Here is an 18,885-nt window from a genome sequence, read left to right as displayed (position 1 = left end):
CATTTAGCAGAGGTCCAGTATAAAATAGTGTCATCAACATATCACAGGTGTGTTCGAGCTTTAGACGTGCATTGTGATGCATGTTGTGATCATTTCAGTCTTGAAAAACTTCAACATTTCTTACAAACTAAGATTTTTCCTATCTGATTCTGAAGTGTAAAAATGCTATTGCCTGTACAGTTCGTGGACAAGTTGAGTATTAAGTAAATAATACATACCGAGTCTCGATGATGTCGTTCGGAAGAGAACAGAATATGAAAGACCGGTCATTTCCAGTATCATTACAAACACAATATGGCTTAGAAGACTTACGGGGGGTTGGTGCTGGTGCATGGATGCCCAACACCAGAGCCGTTATTGGCAGCCAATTTGGCATAAGCTGCCTTGCTTTAAAAACTGTACCATTACTGTGTTAATGCTGCTGCCCACTGAAGTCATTTGGGTGTTGTTAGCTGTGAGGGTATATGGCTCTTTGCTCTTTGACATCAGTATAAAAATCTATTTTCAAGCATACTGCTGGAGTGGTGACTATTAAGTTCACTTTCTTTCCTCATTTTAGGGCTTTTAAAGGGTCAGGACAGGGATAACCATGGAGACCACCTCAAATACTTAAAATTAGAATTTAGTGCTTTTTTCCCAAGTATTTGGTCAGAGATTGTATACACTTGTATCTAGATTGGGGCTCAATCAGGTGTACATATTGTCTTTGCATACATGACTTTTCTGTCACACAATGGAGTGTGGACTGCGTTAAACCGAGACAATCATCAGCCTCTTGCCAGGGCCTTCACACGACCTCTTGTGCTGACTAGAAGCCAAAGCTAACTCTTGCTGCATCAGGGGGTTTGAGTGGTTTGACTTAGCTTATCACGGAGGACTCTTTTTCTGTCCCTGAAAAAAAGAGATGATTTGTAGAGTGCCTCTCCTGGTTATTTCTCCACAACCCTTAGTACATGTCTCTGTAGATCTCCTGCAGGAGTGGGTGCAGTGAGGTGTCCTCTGTCTTTTTGATCTCCTGCACCAGTTGCGCATGCTCCGTGACCAGCTGCCGGAGGTCAGCAAGTTTCTGCAGCAGCTTGGGGAAGAGGAAAGAGTCGTCGGGGTGATTGGCCAGCAGGTGGAGCTGTAGCACCTGCACAATGCTCTCCTGCATCCGTTCGATGTGCGCCACATTCACCAGGCCTGGGCGGTCTAATGGCAGAGGAGGAAAAGTAAACTTGAGTGAGACGGCTAATTTAATAACAAGGAAGTACCAGGATGCTTTCACAATTCCTGAAATTTGTATGACATTGAAGAACAGGCTTTGAGATACAGTAAAAGATACAGAAAGAAAACTAGAAACATAATTTTTCCTGCATCCTCACCTCCACAGCAGATAATAGCTGCCACAAACAGAGCCAGGTCACTGTCATCCAGCTCCAGCGCGTTAAACTTCATTGCAAACTGGAACTTTGGCTCCATCATGTCACTAAACGGCCTCCGCAGGCTCTTGAGGAATTCCCTGGTAATGAAGCCTGAGCCGTACGCTACCAGCAGCCCGTCCTTGTTCATACTGGAGGCGAGCATGGCAAAGAGGGCCTCGTACACGCCATATTTCAAAAGAGTCACCTGATCGTTTAGGTCCAGGCTGGAGAACCCGGGGACGGACTTTGCAAACTCTGTGAGCTCTGTGACAGTTTCCACAGACGTGCACTGGCAGCAGTGGAAAATCCGAACTTCTGCCTCCCTGTCCTTCAGAATTCCCGCTGAGCCGACCATCTTGGCCACCAGCGTCTGCTCTGCCAGCTGGAGGGTCTCCATGTCATGGATGACAAAAGGCTGCGGACAGAATGGAAAATGACAAACTCTTATGAGCAATACGTTTAAATTATGGTTAAAAGTTGGTAGAAATGCAACACAGTCAGTACAGTGTGCCCTGTGATTTTCCATACATTACATAAATAAACCTGACTATGTAAATATGGAAAAGCTGAGTCAGCAAACTCTGTACATGAAAAACTGTAGTGATTGTGGTGTTTACTCATAATTCACAATGACATAACTACTCTCCTTGAGCCTACAGCTATACAACAATGGGTCACTCTTCACACTCTGAGAAATTATTTGCACTTTAAACTTCTTTAGAGTGTCCCGGTGGCACCTGGTAGAGCACATATCCCAGAGGCCTTGTCCTCACAAGCAGACGGCACAGGTTCAAGTCTGGCTAGCCGTCATATGGCCAAAAAATAAATAATGTAAATCATTTCTCTAGAAATACAAGAACAGATCTACAGTTGGAAATAAAGCAGTGTCAGTGAAAAAAAGTAAAAAATAAGAGGGTAAACAGGAGAATAATTTGAAACTAATGCCCAATACTCTAAAACATTCTCAAAAAATCTTGTTCAACGGACACAGGTACTTTAAGATAAACAGCAATGTAAGCTCGAGCTAGCAGTGATGTCCTTGATTATAATTACTACGTTTTAGCTGCGTCACTGTTCGCACATGGAACAACTTATAACATGTGATGAGCAGCTACACCTGCTGCTGCACATCAGATCAGAGTTCGAGTCATGAGTGTTGTGCTAAATGTGGTCCAGAGCAGCAAGGGTACAGATATGACCGCCATGAGTGGTTTCACTTTGTGTCCGTCAACGCAATACTTGATCATCAGATCACTTGTAACAGATAATTTACAATAAATACTGATATAACAAACATAATAGGCTTCTAGACAACACTGCAAAAAAAGCCAACTTGTATTTTTTGACCTAAAACAGTGATTTAAGTTGGTACAACTTGGAAATATAAATTATTGACATTTAGGGCAATAATGTAAGTTAGCACAACAAAGGAAGCCAGTTGTCTGCTCAAAAACAAGTTTGTGAGTTGTTGTTACTTATATCTTTAAGTTGGGGTTCACAACAAGGGACAATAGTTCTGCTAACTCTTATTTCTTTGTTGTGAAATTTGGTCTTTAGCGAAAGCTAGCGGCTAACTGATGCTAGCGGCTAACTGATGCTAGTGGCGCTGTTTGTTACAGCTACAAGAGTAGCCTTTAGCGTATCAATGCTAACTCAAAATTGTGGTCACAACATTAGCTGACATTTCATAGCGGCGTTACAATCGTGCCAGAGAAATTCAGAGTTGAGCAAACTTAAAAACAAAACTTAAAATATTTAGTTTAATTGTCCAACTTAAAATTTTATCGAAGTTTGTTGCCTTGAAATTTTGAGTTCACCCAAGACTTCTTTTTTTGCAGTGAAGATGTATGTGCATATGTATGTTGTACATGTATGTATGTTTGTATAATGCTTATAATCTATATTTTGATCATGAAATAATAATCTCGGTTTCAGAATGTGCCAAAACTTTGTTTTGCATGCATGTTGTTTCCAGTAAATATCTTCAGTTTTGTTTTGGATATACTTTGCTTTTTTTTGGCCTCGCTGCCTGAATTGATGCTACGCGATTCTGCAGAAGAAAAGATGACATATTTTTGTTCTTATTGCCATCATAACAATGGGTGTTGGTACTTCAGCGAGTAAACATACAAAGCCCACAGCCCCTGTTGACTCTCAAGATTTCCATGACAACATAATTACGCTCCTTGACCCTGCAGCTATGATGGTATGTGAACTCAAAATGGGTTTCTAAACCATTCTGTTCTATAAATATTCATTCAGTTTACACTGTAAGCAGAGCCACATGTGCCTTATCATTATGTTGTGTATGCTCCAGAAGCTGTCTGATGAAAACACTGTAACAAAAGACTATCAAGAGAGCTACTGTTAGCCTTTGCTAAGTACAGCTGCTCTACTGCTGATGAAAGTGTCTTTGGTTTTAAGACATTCAGTAAAGACTGTACTGACTGTTAAGATGAATCATACCAGAGCAAAACAAGTTAAGTCAGACAGTAAAACTAATTGCTCGCTGTACATAAATCAGAGTTAACAGTGACACAATTATGGCTCAGTATTCCTCCCAGACGATGAGACAGATGAGTCAAACCTGACTGACAATATCTCGCTCAGTTACTGATCCAAATAAGTTCTTAGAGGATCCAGTTTTTCTAGGAGGTCGATTAACAATTCAATACAACAACAAAAGGGATTTTTTTCCTTATCAACTGTCTTCTTGCAATAGTGTCTTCAAAAGTATTAACTATTTACTTAAATTAAATAGTGGATTCAAATGGTCCAATTCCCAAAGTTGGAAAAGTCATTTTTCCATCTTGGGTGCGTTCATGCCCTTCAGTGATAATGTGGAAAGAACCTGAACCCTACAAAAAAAATGTGCTGTATTTTATTATGCGTTTATTTGCGTTATTGAACACACTAATAGCTATTTCCAGTATTTGTTTCAAAGGAAACTGATCAGGTGAACCATGAAATATGATTGAGAAACACTTTTTTCCCCCATTTTTTTGACACCTCATGAATGCAGCACAATGCAGATTGTGAACAAAAGTGAAAATGGTTTGTGTCCTGTTATTCAGATCATCTCCAAAATTGAACAGGTTCTTCTATTGCTTATGCTATACTCTTCCATGAAATCTCATGAAAATCGGGCCAGTATGCCTAATCCTGCTGATGCATGATGAACATTAGAAAGGCTCTTTGTGAGGCGTCCCTGTTAGGGTTAGGGTCCCTTTGCTGCATGTCTTCCCCTCTGTCTCCTCCTTCCATTCTCTCTGTCACTGTTTTTCATAGCTCTTTATACTATACTGTCAAAAAACATCTCAAAATCTGAAAAAAGTTACCAGGCACATCGTACAATATGACTTTTGTTGTATCAAAGTGCTGTGACACTATGAATGAACACTAAAATCAAGGATTGGATCATACAATACATGCATTTTAAACTGACTGCTGTCTTTTGGCTGCCCAGACTCCCTCAGGACTCTAAATGGACACTTATGTCCATCTAGACGCTTTGATCTCCAGAAGCTGAAGGGGGAGGTCTGTGTTTGAACACGGATGTGCACTCACACTGACCTGTCCCTCTTGACCTACTTCACACCTACACACATGCATCCATGGAATTCACAACAACTCCAGGCTGCCGTCCCCGACCCTCCCCTTGCCGGTCCCCCTTTTGGATGAAAAGAAAATGAAAGAAACAAAGTGGCGAGGGAATATTTTGAGTGAAACTGGGAATGGGTGATGAAAAGAGTCCAGGCATGGAGGGAAACAGGCGGTGGAGGAGAAGTGATGGGCTCATACACTGGCTCTTTATACAGATACAGATGTTTCCTTGTCCGGCTTGTGTGCTGGCTCGCACCACTGATTGAGCAAGTTATTTCTGCCAATGGCTACGGTGCTAATAATCTCTGAGGTGCAGGCTGCCAGGTCACATTGAGACATTAGTTTGATTGCATTACATTTTAAATGTGGTCAGAATTAGATAGAAATCACTCCAATGGGGAAGAAATACATTTAAAAAGTTGCAAGACAAGAGGACCTTGACCTGTGAGGAAACTCTGGAAATGAGAAGAGCCATGAACAAACAATCCACACATGCAACACCTTCCACTCACCAACCCACTACTCTTATTCAACGTACAGGGGTGCTGGTCTTGCCGGTGAGAATGGTTCGAGCCTTGGCCTTGTTCATGTTGAAGTTCTTGAGGTAGGCCTCGTAAATCTGCCGGGCCAGCGTCTTCTGGTCGGCTACCTGGGGGTCTACCACATCCCTGTCCCCCGTTACCATCTCCGCCTTCAGCTTAAGCTTCTCTGACTGGGGCATCCTACCAAAGCGGATGGCTGTAAGCAAAGCAGACAGAAAGTCAGACAATTTGTGCCGGTATCAATCTGTCACAGATCAAATATGTGCCGCGGCAAATATTGCAGAAAATGCAATAAATGTTTTATTGAATATTATTATAATAAATAGATATAGCCCTTTCAATAAAACCCAGAAATAAGAGGACCCAGTGTGCTTTAAAACAAACACAGTATTGGACATTTTAAAATAGCCTGAAACCACAATAACATCATATTCAAGATGCTCACATTTGGAGGAATCATATTCAAGAAATCACTGCGTGAAATTAATCCAAGCCAACATATCAGCAGAGAACAAAAACATGTACTGCACTCATACAGAAAACATTAAATCTGCCCAAATAAAGCTTGTGGAGCTGTAGCAATGAAATGTTCAAAAATAGCACCAGTGAAGAGGAAGAAAGTGCTCACTGTTTCATCCTGATATCTGATACCAAAGCCTGAATTCTTGAAATCTATTGACCGGGACACTTTCATGTTATTCTAAACAAGAGAATATCACATAATGTCCTGATAAGATAAAAAGTCTAACACCCGAACACGGGGAGAACCACAGACCACATACCAAGTTATCACCTGACTACTTTCATTTCACACATGCAGACAGTCTTACCCTTGCAGTGAATGCATCCAAAATTAGTATCAAGTGTTCTCTGTGCAGTAAAAACAACACTTAGCAGAGCCAGGAGGCGGCCTCAGGTTGCCTTAGGTGACGAAAAGGCCATCTCAGGCTGAGGTCCTGCCCTGACAAGACCTTGGCACTGCAGTCAAATATTAAAAGCTATATTTCCTGCAAAACAACAGAAGCCTAATGCAATGATCTTCTTTGCTTTATGGCATGAATAATTAACCTTATAGTCAACAGTAACAGTTAAAATACATTTAGCAATCATAAATCCTGTATAGTAAATCCTGCAGTAGTATAAGTTTAACGCAACATATGCAGCAGCTCCTCACAACATTTAAATGAACTAATTGCCCCATAATTTTGATTAAATAACTGGGAATTAGCGTGTGTAAATAACGACGAATGCTTTTAAACCTCGATTGTCATGAAAAACTTTAATTTCAAAAAGGTACATACACTTTCTTTGCATTTTTTAAGATGCATTTTCATGCATCTTAAAAAATAAAAATGGAAACAAAAACGGTAAAAGGACTTCTCTTTTCATGCATTACAACAATCAGAAAATTCTGAATGAACATACAAGTGCAGTAGAGAAATAAAAGGTGTGTGTGAAGTGTGCTTCATCGCTATATAAGAGTTGTTTTTCTCAGAGGATGCCGACATCTCTCAGACGACCTGATCCCATTTGACGAATGAGATTAGAGGTGAACTGGTTTTAACCCCTTCTCGCCCATTTAAATGGCCACAAACTGATGTGCACACACGGCGCTCTCTGAGAACCCAACATCCAGCTGCACCTACCGCCTGCATTTACAAGACCATAAAAGTATAAAAAGAGATCCGATTTCCCCTGTTTCCCAATGAGCCGCCTACTTTTAAAACAAATCCAGGCCAACTGAGCAGGACAGAGAAGGGATGAGATGCCGAGCGAGCAAACAGCATGAGGGCCCATTAGATTACTGCTCACAAAGTGGATGGATCATCTGAAGCTGGTAAAGCTCCACAGTGGGCGTCTGGGCAGGAGCCAAGACTAATTAAGATGAGAGGAAGTGAGTGATGTTAAGCTGAGCATAAGTCCATTTCCTCAGATCCAGTGTGAGAGGATGAGTCTGCCACTCATGTGGGGAGGGGGCTAAAGGTGGGATGTGGACAGTCTGTCATACCATTAAGTCATCTGCTTCAACGGCCGATTTGTGGAGGAAGATTCCAGCCATTAAACACCTCCTTAATAAGACGCATTATGTGGAAATTTTTCAACCGATACCGGCAACCGATAAATATCTTCTTCTCATGGCTGATACCAATACAATAACAGATATATTCTTAGATACAGTACAGGCCAAAAGTTTGGACACACCCATCTCATTCAATGCGTTTTCTTTATTTTCATGACTATTTACATTGTAGATTCTCACTGAAGGCATCAAAACTATGAAAGAACACATATGGAATTATGTACTTAACAAAAAAAGTGTGAAATAACTGAAAACATGTCTTGTATTTTAGATTCCTCAAAGTAGCCACCCTTTGCTTACTAGAAGACATGTTTTCAGTTATTTCACACTTTTTTGTTAAGTACATAATTCCACATGTGTTCATTCATAGTTTTGATGAATTTACAATGTCAATAGTCATGAAAATAAAGGAAACGCATTGAATGAGAAGGTGTTTCCAAACTTTTGGCCTGTACTGTATGTTCAAGCCCCCTCTTCAGCCAGTGAATACCTGTGGGGTGGACACCGAGGTGGTGCCAAGTTCTAAGTATCTAGGTGTATACCTGGATAATAAGTTGGACTGGTCCCTAAACACAGACGCTCTCTACAAAAAGGGGCAGAGCTGCCTCTTTTTCTTAAGGAAGCTCAGATCTTTTGACATCTGTAGTAAGATGCTGCAGATGTTTTATCAGTCTGTGGTGGTAGTGTGTTGTTTTATGCTGCAGTCTGCTGGGGAGGCAGCATCAGACACAGAGATGAAGGCGGTTGGACAGACTGGTCTAAAGAGCTGGTTCTGTGTTTGGAGCCAGGTTGGACACACTGGAGGAGGTGGTGGAGAGATGACCTGTCAAGATGTTGAGGCCATCCTGAAATACCCGGATCATCTGCTACACAAAACCTTTATGGAACAAAAAAACAGCAGTGGACGGCTCCTCTCTCTCTGTTGCAGGACGGAGAGATACAAAGATCCTTGGCTCCTACAGCCATCAGGCTGTCTCATTCTAACAGAGATTCTACCAGACTAACTGAATTTGCCCTCGGGGATAAAGTCCCTTTGTTTTTTTAATTTTGATTTGATGTACACTACTGGTCAAAAGTTTTAGAACACACCAACTTTTCTAGAATTTAATTGAAAATGATGCAGTTTAATGTCTCAGTCTACTCTGAAATGAATGCACATTTGCAACATTTAAAATTCTTTATTGAGCATGATAGTGTTTTGAAAATAAAAAAAGATTCAAAATCACATTTTATGTTGAACTAAAAGACTAAAAAAAGATACAAAATGACCAAAAAAACCCCACAAATTGACAAAAAAGACACTAAAAGTCACAAAATGACCAAAAAAATGACTTACAAAGACATGAAAAGAATTCAAAAATGGACAAGATTCCATAGAGTTAAGTTGTTAACCCATTTCTTGTTCCCTGAAAAAAAAAAGGCCTACTTGTATAATTCTGAAATGTACATTCTTTTTCAGTTTTAGTTAACCTTACCTTTTTTTATTTACCTCTGGCAGTTCACCACTTACCTTTGTACCCTTTCAAGCTGTTCATTTGACTTGAACTGCTTGAATTTCAATAAAAAATGGAAAAATTGGGGTGTTCTAAAACTTTTGACGGGTAGTGTATATTCAAAGAAGTTCAATCACAACTTAGGGTAAGAAATGATAAGATGTCATCAGCAAAGATTGATGATTTAAATTTCCATAGATCTGTCCAAACCAAATCTAACTGACACTATTGTTAACAAACACAAAGAACTGTCCTGACTCTTCAAATTTAATTTGTACTTTGGCTTTTGTAGTAAATTTGGTCCAAGAATAAAATATTAGATTTAGAAGTAAATACTTGCCAAAAGGAGGGGTTTTTTTTGGCTTTGTAGTATCAGGGGATAATTCATTGGCATTCATTTTTATTATCAAAATAATACATTTCAATCTAAAATTTCACAATTTTGGCATATTTTGCATCCCTAGTTGGAATTATTATTTTCTCACAAACTCATGAAGATATTCAGTGATGTGTTACATAAGAACTGAGGCATCAATAAGTTACTGGGGTCGTTGTTCTCTAAAACGTAAATAAAAACAGAATACGATAATTTTCAAATCCTTTGTGGCATATATTCAATTGAAAACTGTACAACAACAGAATCATTTATTTTCAAACTCCTAAACTTTGGATTTTGTAAATATACACTCTGAATTTGATGCATTCCGTTCCTTCTTTTTTACATTTCACAAACAGTGTCCCAACTTTCAATTACTTGTGTGATGTGTATTAATAAAAGAACTTTGCTGCCATTGCACGCAAACATATCTCACTGTAAACTCCATTACTTTAATGGATAATTTCGAACCTGGTCTCACAGAAATCCGTGAAATAGCCACGGATTTCGCTTAACTCAAAATCCGTGGAATAGCCACGGAATCGCTAAAATTTCCGTGAAACTGACAAGGATTTCGCTACAATGCAAGTTAAAGACAGTCATATCCCATGGCCATCCCATTGATATTTTTTCCTATTGGTTTGTTCCAAGTCACGTGACTTTCAAGGTTCCGGCGGTCAGAACAAAAAACATGGCGGACAGTTCTCTCATTTTTAGTGAAAAAAATAATATTTTGACTTTGTTTCTGCATAAAAATGGATTTTGATCACATTTCTAGCGAGGAATATACGTTTTATTTTCTAAATATTCACTCAGTGAATGTACATAATCACTTTGTGGTGAAGATCTCGCCAGAAAAATATGACTGTCATTAACTTGCATTGTAGCGAAATCTGTGTCAGTTTCATGGAAATTTGAACGATTCCGTGGCTATTCCACGGATTTCTGTGAGACCATGTTGATAATTTCACATACCGAAAAAAAAAAACGTTTTTTCTGATGATATCGGAATGTTTTATTAATTTTAATTGAAAAAAAGTCTAAAAACTGCTTAGCCATTCAAGGAAGGAACAGCACCTTCAGATTTAAATCAATTGGAGGTCGATAGAAGCGGAGGGACAAAGCTCCAAACTTAGCAGTGATGTGGTCCTGTAGTCTCTTCAACCACCAGACCCCAAAAGATCGGGTTGCACGGGTCTCAAATCTCCTTCCTCCTCCTTCTACGGTTACATTCAAGCTCATGAAACTCAATACACGTATACCATAAGAGGAAGTGAAGCTGACAGATATACTACTACTTTAAGGCACTAGTTTGTTAGCCTTGTTAGTCAATGACCCCATGGGACAAACTAAAGACGCTCAGTCCAGCCTCGGCATCCTCAAGTTCACTGCCACCATTGTGAAATATCTGCAAAGGGTCTATAACTAAACCAACCGATTGCATTGACCTCTTTGATCCTTCTACTAAAAATAAACTGACAGACCAGCAAAGAAAAGCACCTGCACGTCCACACAAGCACACACACAACACACGTAACCTCCAAAATCTGTTTCAGTGCTTGTTTTCCCAATAAGGACATTGAGGTCAACATGCTGCATGTTTACACAAAGTAAACAACATTCACCAGAATCACAAACTTTGACCTCAATATTCCTGTTTTCCAAACACAGATAACCAACACTGAGGTGAAAATATGATGTAATGCTTTTAAGGTGTTCACAGATGTTGCATGTTCAGGAGTGAAACCCAGACTGCAGGAGCATGTTCTGGATTAATAATCACAAAATATCAGTCTTTTTTATGGTACTTCAAAATGAGTGATTCTTTTTATAATGATTCTTTATAAAAATTATTAGGGCCACTATAGGGGGAGAGAAAAAAAAACTTAATAGTTTTAGAAAGTGCTGACATATATGGGTATAGTTTTAATTAAGTTACAAAACTCAAATCAGTAACAGCCTCATTACAGCTCATGTAATTAATTAGCATTGATGATCATTTTTGACATTTGGAAAATGGAAAATGTGCTGTGTTGATCTTCAGATTTATGACTACAGCTAAGGGTTTTTGTGGATTACATGAGCAGGTGGATCGACTCACTTGGTCATGTGATTTCCCTTCTTGTTCACATATCTGCAACCAGAAGGGTTCAGTGGGTTCAGCCACTGTAACTTAATATGACTCCATACTGCAGAGGCTGCAGTATGCTCAGACACAGATAGACATCGCACATGAATGAGTTGCAGATCTAAGTGGTGTTTTTCTGATTAAAGGAAATGAGTAAATGTTAAAGAAGGATTAGTCTTCAGTTTAAGAGACTTGCTTTAACATGCAACTGAACACCTAACTGTGGTGTTACATTTCTTATTCAGGCTAATTATGTGTCTACGTGACTGCTCAATCTCTCTTGGCATCTGCACAACTGTTGTCCTCTGTTAAGTAGTGTGTGTTTACAAGTCACAATAACCATGTGTGTGTGTGTGTGTGTGTGTGTGCTGAGCTTGAAGCACTGCCCAGACCTGCCCTGCCTTGTGGGACTCACCGTTGTGGGACATGCCCACTGAGAGGCACTTCTGGAAGCGGCAGTATTGGCACTTGTTGCGATTCTTTTTTTGGATCTTGCAGCGGCGCTCACACTTGTCATACTCCAGCTTCAGACGGATCGTCCTACGAAAAAAACCCTGAAGGAACGAGTAGAAAGCGCTGTTAAAATGTGAATACAGCTCACATGAAGCAACCATTTAATCCTTTGCCATTATTTTTATACACTTGACTGGTAGTGTATGTACCAATGAAACATGAACACCATAGATCAGATTAATCCAACAATAAGTGAAACATTCCTTGAAAAACTTTTGAAATGTAACAGAGACAAGTAAATTACCTTTAATAACCTATGCTGGTATGAAACCAGCTTCAGGGCCCAGACAAAAAAGAAAGAAGAAAAAAAGATAACTTAAAAATAGCAGTTATTAACTCCCATATGAATGGTACGTGACAATATCAGACACTCAGTTTCCCAATCAGTTTCCCTTGCTTACACAACTTTGATAAAAAGAGACATCTAACTTTGGCAAAGAACACATGGACCATTAGACACGTCTGTGGTTGGCTGCATGGTTGAAAAAGGCCTGGGGAATTGCTTAATAACATATTTATCCATACTTAATAGCCAATTGCACTTTTATCCAAAAATGTCACCCACTGTTCCAAAACACCCACACACTCAAGACACAACGATGATCATAAAGTACGCCATTACTCAGGCATGTTGCAACCACGTGAGCACATGTTAAGTAACTCTGTCCGACTCTCACCCACTGACCTCCAACCTCACATGCGCACACACACACATATACAACCATAAAATAAGGGTGACACGAAGAGAAGGCCAACTGGGCTTCATGCTGCTCGTGTCCAGTGTCATAAAGGATCAGTGTAGTGACAACACAGAGGTCAGCCTCTTAATGTTCCATGACCAAGTAACACGGCAAAATCTGAGAGCGCAGGCTTACGAGTGAATATGATGGTGTTTATACATATTTTCTGACAAAATTAGAATTCTGGTCATTTCACAAATTCAAAATAGGATTATCATCCTGATCAAGAAGATAAACTTGGGTTTTCTGTGTTAATTCTTTTGGTGCTTTAACTCTTTTTGTTACTTATTTGGTCATAATCTTTTCATGTGGTAGAGAAATAACTGTAATTTTCAGTGTTCTTTAACATTTGTGTCAATTATCTGTAAATCTGTGCCAGTTTCCTCCTTTACGCTCCATAGTTCACACTCTGCACACAATCCCAAAACTGGTAAATACAGGTGGTCACATGGTGAAACATGTGATATTTTTGTGATATTTTTCGCTTCAGGAGTTGCAGACAACCACCTAAATACAAATATTTACAGGCACAGAGGAGATTGTGGGGTACTCGGGGCTGGAAAGGACACAACAGGCTGCTTTGGGGTGTTGAAGTGGCCTGGATGTTTAGATCCATTAACTGTGATTGCAATTTCCCTGTTCCAATTCCCAGTTGGAGACCTATGTTGCATTTCCCCTCTCCCTCTTCCCAAATTTCCTTTCACCTTTCTACCAAGGTTATTATAGTTAACGAAAACTAACGAAATAACGAAAACTAGAATTGAAAAAACATTTTCGTTAACTGAAATAAAAATAAAAACTAGAGTTTTTAAAAAAACCATAACTAATTGAAACTGTATTGCTTGGTTACAAAACTAACTAAAACTAACTAAAATTATAGTGGAAATGTCCTTAGTTTTCGTTTTTGTCAACTTTTTTCATTCATAATTCAGTGTTTCTATTTGAACATGCAACACATGGTGAATATGTTTACTGAGACTGGGATGTCTACACTCCAACCAAAATTCAAAACAGTTAATAACCTTATTGGGGCTGAGATGGATAAACCAAAGGAAATAAAGGCAAAATTTATTATGACCACTTTGAATCTCACACCCAACACATAGCCCATTACAATCAAACTAAAACTAACACTAAAACTAATAAAAACTAAAATAAAACTAAGCATTTTCAAAAACTAAAAACTAAACTAAAACTAGAAAACTCACTCTTAAAACTAACTAAAACTAACTGAATTTGAAAACAAAAATTCACAACGAAATTAAAACTAAAACTAATGAAAAATCCAAAACTATTATAACCTTGCTTTCTACTTTCTACCTTGAAGTAGAGGCTTAATTACAGAATAAAATAACAACAGGACTGCAGTTCTAGAGTAGCCATTTAAATGAGACAAGTCTTGCTGTCCCATTAAAACAGACGTGATGGAGAAACGCTGATGTTGCAAGAAGGAGCTTCAACGTTACCCTTTGACACTTCAGAGGCCACTTCTCATAGATGCACATCTTATGACTCCTACCTAAACACTGAGTTAAACAAATTTACCTTGACTTTTGTGATAACCTGTTCTTACTTTACAGCCGTACAACTTCACCCTGCACAGGTCACATAGCTTTGGCTCTGCCCTGTGGACCAACCAAGGCCTTTGTCCAGTGCAGATATGCAGTAACGGAAGAAAATGTACAGGTGTGATGGTTGTAAAAGGAACACCGAAACTAAAGACAGCTGGATATGCTTGCCATAGAACGGACTACTTTATAGACGATACACAGATCTGGTGAGATACCAGTGGAAAAGGGAAGTGAACTGTTATACAGAAGTGCCTTTCTGAAGTTTATTGATGTCTAATATGTTTAATAATGCCAGGGGTTTAATGACAGGGCAGTATGAGCATTCCAGCTAGAGTAAGTGACCTTTCTTACATTTTTTTTTTACAAGAAAATATAATATAAACTGGTTTTACATGTGCTTGTTCATTCTTCATTGCCATAAGATATTACAGGATAAATCATAGAGTTATATAGGTTCTTCTTCTACAGGGTATGTCTTAGTCTATATAAAATATCAATATTTTTGCAAATTTGCTCAATACACAAGATGTGTTATTTTCCACTTAAGCTGATCATCAATCATTATTATACAAGAACTTAACATTGGAAACAAATGCTAGCACATTATTAGCTATAGGAATGGGGAGAAGATGATCTGATGGGGTTCTATTTTTAGGCTTGATCAAATTTTAATCCATTTGAATCATCCATTCCTTCTCTACCCTTTCTTTTACTAGTTATCAACCTATGGTCATCTTTATCTGAATAATAATGGTATCATCAGCATATATAATTAATTGCGCTTCTTTTGATATCAAATGTAAATCACTGATGAATATAAGAAATAAGAGAGGGCCTTGTATGCAACCTTGTTTCCTCATAGCACCAGGAGCTTATTTCTTATATAATAATAATAATAATAATAATAACATTAATAATAATACACTTCTGTACTGATGCACAGATGCACAATTACATGAATACACAGAATAATTCTACCGCTGCACAGCCTCACACTTAAGTGAGCTGCTGCTCTGATGTGAATGTTTATGTAACAGCATGTTGACATGATGGAGTTGCTGAGTTTATGTATCACTTCCTGACATTCATACTCCCACTGCTGGCTTGCCTGATAGATTTAGCTACACTCAGTAGATTCACAGTGCGGAGGTGTAGAAATCTCCCTTACTTCAGCGACAGATAGAAAAGAAAAATGTATATTAAAGAAAACAAAATACTGACACACCCACAAAGACTCAAACACACAGTAAGATAGAGTATCTTTGTCCTTTAGTGCCTCTTAAAAACAGCCTTGGGTTGTTCTTCAACACAACTGGTCAACAATTAACTCAAAGATTATTGAGCGACCACGTGTTGAGGCTGAGACTGGTACTTCTGATGTTTTTAGGAGTTATCGTTAGTCACAAGACACACTGCCTCTGGATTTCTGGCCTTGCATGTCCTACTTCTTTCAGTGTCTTAAAAAATGTGTAGTCAGAAGGGCTGTTTGGGATTCTTGGCTTGTGTGAGCTTGAGTGTGGACGACTTTGGGAGGAAGCAATTCATGGAAACACAAAACAGAGAGAAATCAGTAGTGTGTAAAAGAAGATATGGGTCAACTTAAAGAAGAGGCATCTGTGATAAAGCACAGTAATAAATGCCCATTAATGTGACCAACTCATTCACTAATCCTTGCGTTGGTCTAGGCATCACCAACATCTACAGTGAAACTTAAAGACAAAATCACTTGTTTGACGGTTTGACTTCAGAAAATATTTTTTTTTTTTACCTTATTTTTATGTTGTTTTATGTTTACAGTACTGTAATGTAAACTAGAAAATTTCCTCGCAGGAAATTTTGAAAGGGCCACGGGGGCTACTGCCGGTGTGTACACTATGATGAGATTCTTCAGAGATTTCAAACTATGCCCTTTAACCTCAAAGTGTGTGTGTGTGTGTGTGTGTGTGTGTGTGTATGTGTGTGTGTGTGTGTGTTTGGTTTGTTTTTACTCTTCCTGTAAGTCGCTTTGGATAAAAGCGTCTGCTAAATGACTGAATGTAAATTCATTTCAATTCAAAATTTTTAGCAGTTTTTCACGACTTACGTCGCGAAAAATTCGTATTCTGTAGAGAAAAGTAATAGCACACCGATCCCGATCAAACCGCACGTTCTGATATATAATTTGTACTGCAACTCTTTAAGTTGTAGGACTAGTAGCGGGACGAAATTGCGTCCGGAAGAGGAAGAAGAAAAAATCCACAGTATAACAGTAGTGCTTGGTGCGATTGCCCCGAGGCCCTAATGAGTGTATGAAATGTGATTTTGGCACATAACATGGTGTTTTCATGAAATGTGACGCTACGCTGCAAATGCCCGTATTTTGAAAAACCAGCACCAGAGTCACCACCTGCCTGTGTGGCTGCGGCGCGCGAAAGAAGAAGAGAGTAGAGACAACAGTCCGACGTGGAGGGAGAGAAAGGGTGAAAGAAAGGCACCTAAGCTAGGTTATATATATAAAAAAAAAAAAGAAAAATTAAGTGTTCTCAGCCAGGCTGCAAACTGTGCCATTAGATATCGGCAGTTGTGTAGATGCTTGCTAAAGTACAAACATTCAGTTTGTAATCATTATTTCAAATGTTAAAAAAATTCAAGTCTCACTGGAGACAGGAGGGCACAGTTGTGCATGGAGTTGTGCTACAGCCTTGTATTTTTACATTGTAGCTATTTTCTTCAAATGGATGGACTGCCTTTTTCTTTTGTACACATTCTATGCAGGAAGAGATGTTTATTTGACTGTATTCAGTATAGACTAGTTTAGTTATTTAACTTATATCTTTAATTTGTTGTTGTTGTGTTTGTAGTTTTGGCCTAGTGATACTGCAAGATCCTATTTTCAATTATTATTTTCAATTCATGTACCGGAAACCCTATAGTAAATAATGTATTTAGAATAACATTCAGTTTGAATTAGTCAGAATTTCACATTTCAAAATTCATGTTGTCGTCGTCGTCGTCACCCCCTGTTCCACTCGGGCAGACCTCGTCCACGGTTTAAGAAAATCCTGGAGGAAACCCTGATTCATGTGTGTGATGTTAGTCTCACCTTGCAGCCCTCGCAGGCGTGGACTCCATAGTGGTAGCCCGAGGCGCGGTCAGCACAAACTCGACACTCCAGATTGAGCGATGAGGAGGCAGAGCAGACGTCCTCCTGGCCCGGAGCCAGCCCGTAAACAACCGACGAAGGGCTGGATGCTGGCGTCAGGGCATCTACAAAAAACATTTTTTTTTGTTTAAATAACCGTGTCATGGTACTACTGGCCCAAATACACACATATCTCAAGGCAACCCCTGCACTGATAAAATGATAAATCTGGTGATAGTCTATATTCTTCACAAACAAAATCAGATTGAAAGACCAAAACCCATCAGTTATTCCTTTTTCCTCTCAAGACTCATTTTTGTGACATTCTCAACTAGTTCTGAATCACAATGTTTCCATTCGCAAATGCAGATTGAATCAGTCAAGACAATGGCTCTTATTAGCCCCCACACAATCTTATCTGATCTGAAAATGGGTGCATGCGCACGTGCACATGCACACGCACACGCACACACACACACGCACAGACTTCAATAGATCCATAGTGTATGGACGTCAGTATGTATAATATCCATTGATGCTGTAGACCAACAATCATTCTAATGATCATATGTTGAGGGCGCAAGAACTGTACATTTGCTTTTTGTATGAAATAGTGAATGAAAAAATGCTCATCACAGCCCTGAAATTTCTCTCAACTTTAACATTCAGTGTGTCATTTGCATGATATGCAATTTCATCTTAAAGAAATGGAACATAACTGTCTGACTGGATGATGCTCTCCCTGTCCCCATCAGGACGTTTCAAAGAACCAGCTGTCAGAACGTCAAACAGCGACTGAAACCCTCTCCACTCATACCTTTCCAATGTGCTTTTTAGACTATTTCTGTAGCTCTCCCAAATCAACAGTGATTGGCCAAGTCTGTGTGATTGTGAGAAAGCATACAGGAACGCATAAATATGTGTTTGCTGTGTTCAGTTTCACGCATGGCGTCAGAGCGAAGAAACTAATTGATGACCCTTTCATACTTTGTTATAGCCTGCGGTACGTATAGGATACATGTTGATCTTGTTACCACGATCCAACAACAAAATGAGTCATTATCTTTACAAAACTTCAGTAGAAATAAACATTTGCCACTACTGCTGCCTTAATGAATGCAACTCTACTGTCTCACCTCCCTCCGGCAAAGAACTTGCTGAATATAAAGTACAGCTTGACCTCTTTGTCCCGACAAAGACAGTCTGTTCCAACACAGCAAGTATTTATTCAGAGATATTAACATGTCGTCTGTGGTGTGTTGCCTGCCACATAACAGTCTTGGAGTAGTATTATGGAGCTTCCTCTTGGATGACA

At 39.2% G+C, this 18,885-nt stretch overlaps 1 protein-coding gene across 2 annotated transcripts in view; it reads right to left on the bottom strand.

Moving 5' to 3' along the window:
* Positions 1-18,885, bottom strand: part of pparab (peroxisome proliferator-activated receptor alpha b) — a 34,751-nt gene continuing 15,866 nt past the window's right edge. For both annotated transcript variants that reach the window (XM_059334587.1, XM_059334586.1), the window contains exons 3-7: positions 17,532-17,695; positions 12,041-12,179; positions 5,545-5,744; positions 1,365-1,818; positions 1-1,191 (exon numbers count right to left, since the gene is read on the bottom strand). In XM_059334587.1, the coding sequence (XP_059190570.1) occupies positions 947-1,191; positions 1,365-1,818; positions 5,545-5,744; positions 12,041-12,179; positions 17,532-17,695 (1,202 nt within the window). In that variant the 3' untranslated portion in view covers positions 1-946. The remainder of the gene's footprint in view (positions 1,192-1,364; positions 1,819-5,544; positions 5,745-12,040; positions 12,180-17,531; positions 17,696-18,885) is intronic.

The sequence above is a fragment of the Centropristis striata genome, chromosome 6 (assembly GCF_030273125.1).
Source record: "Centropristis striata isolate RG_2023a ecotype Rhode Island chromosome 6, C.striata_1.0, whole genome shotgun sequence".
Lineage (NCBI taxonomy): Eukaryota > Metazoa > Chordata > Actinopteri > Perciformes > Serranidae > Centropristis > Centropristis striata.
This window is presented reverse-complemented; position numbering and strand designations above follow the sequence as displayed.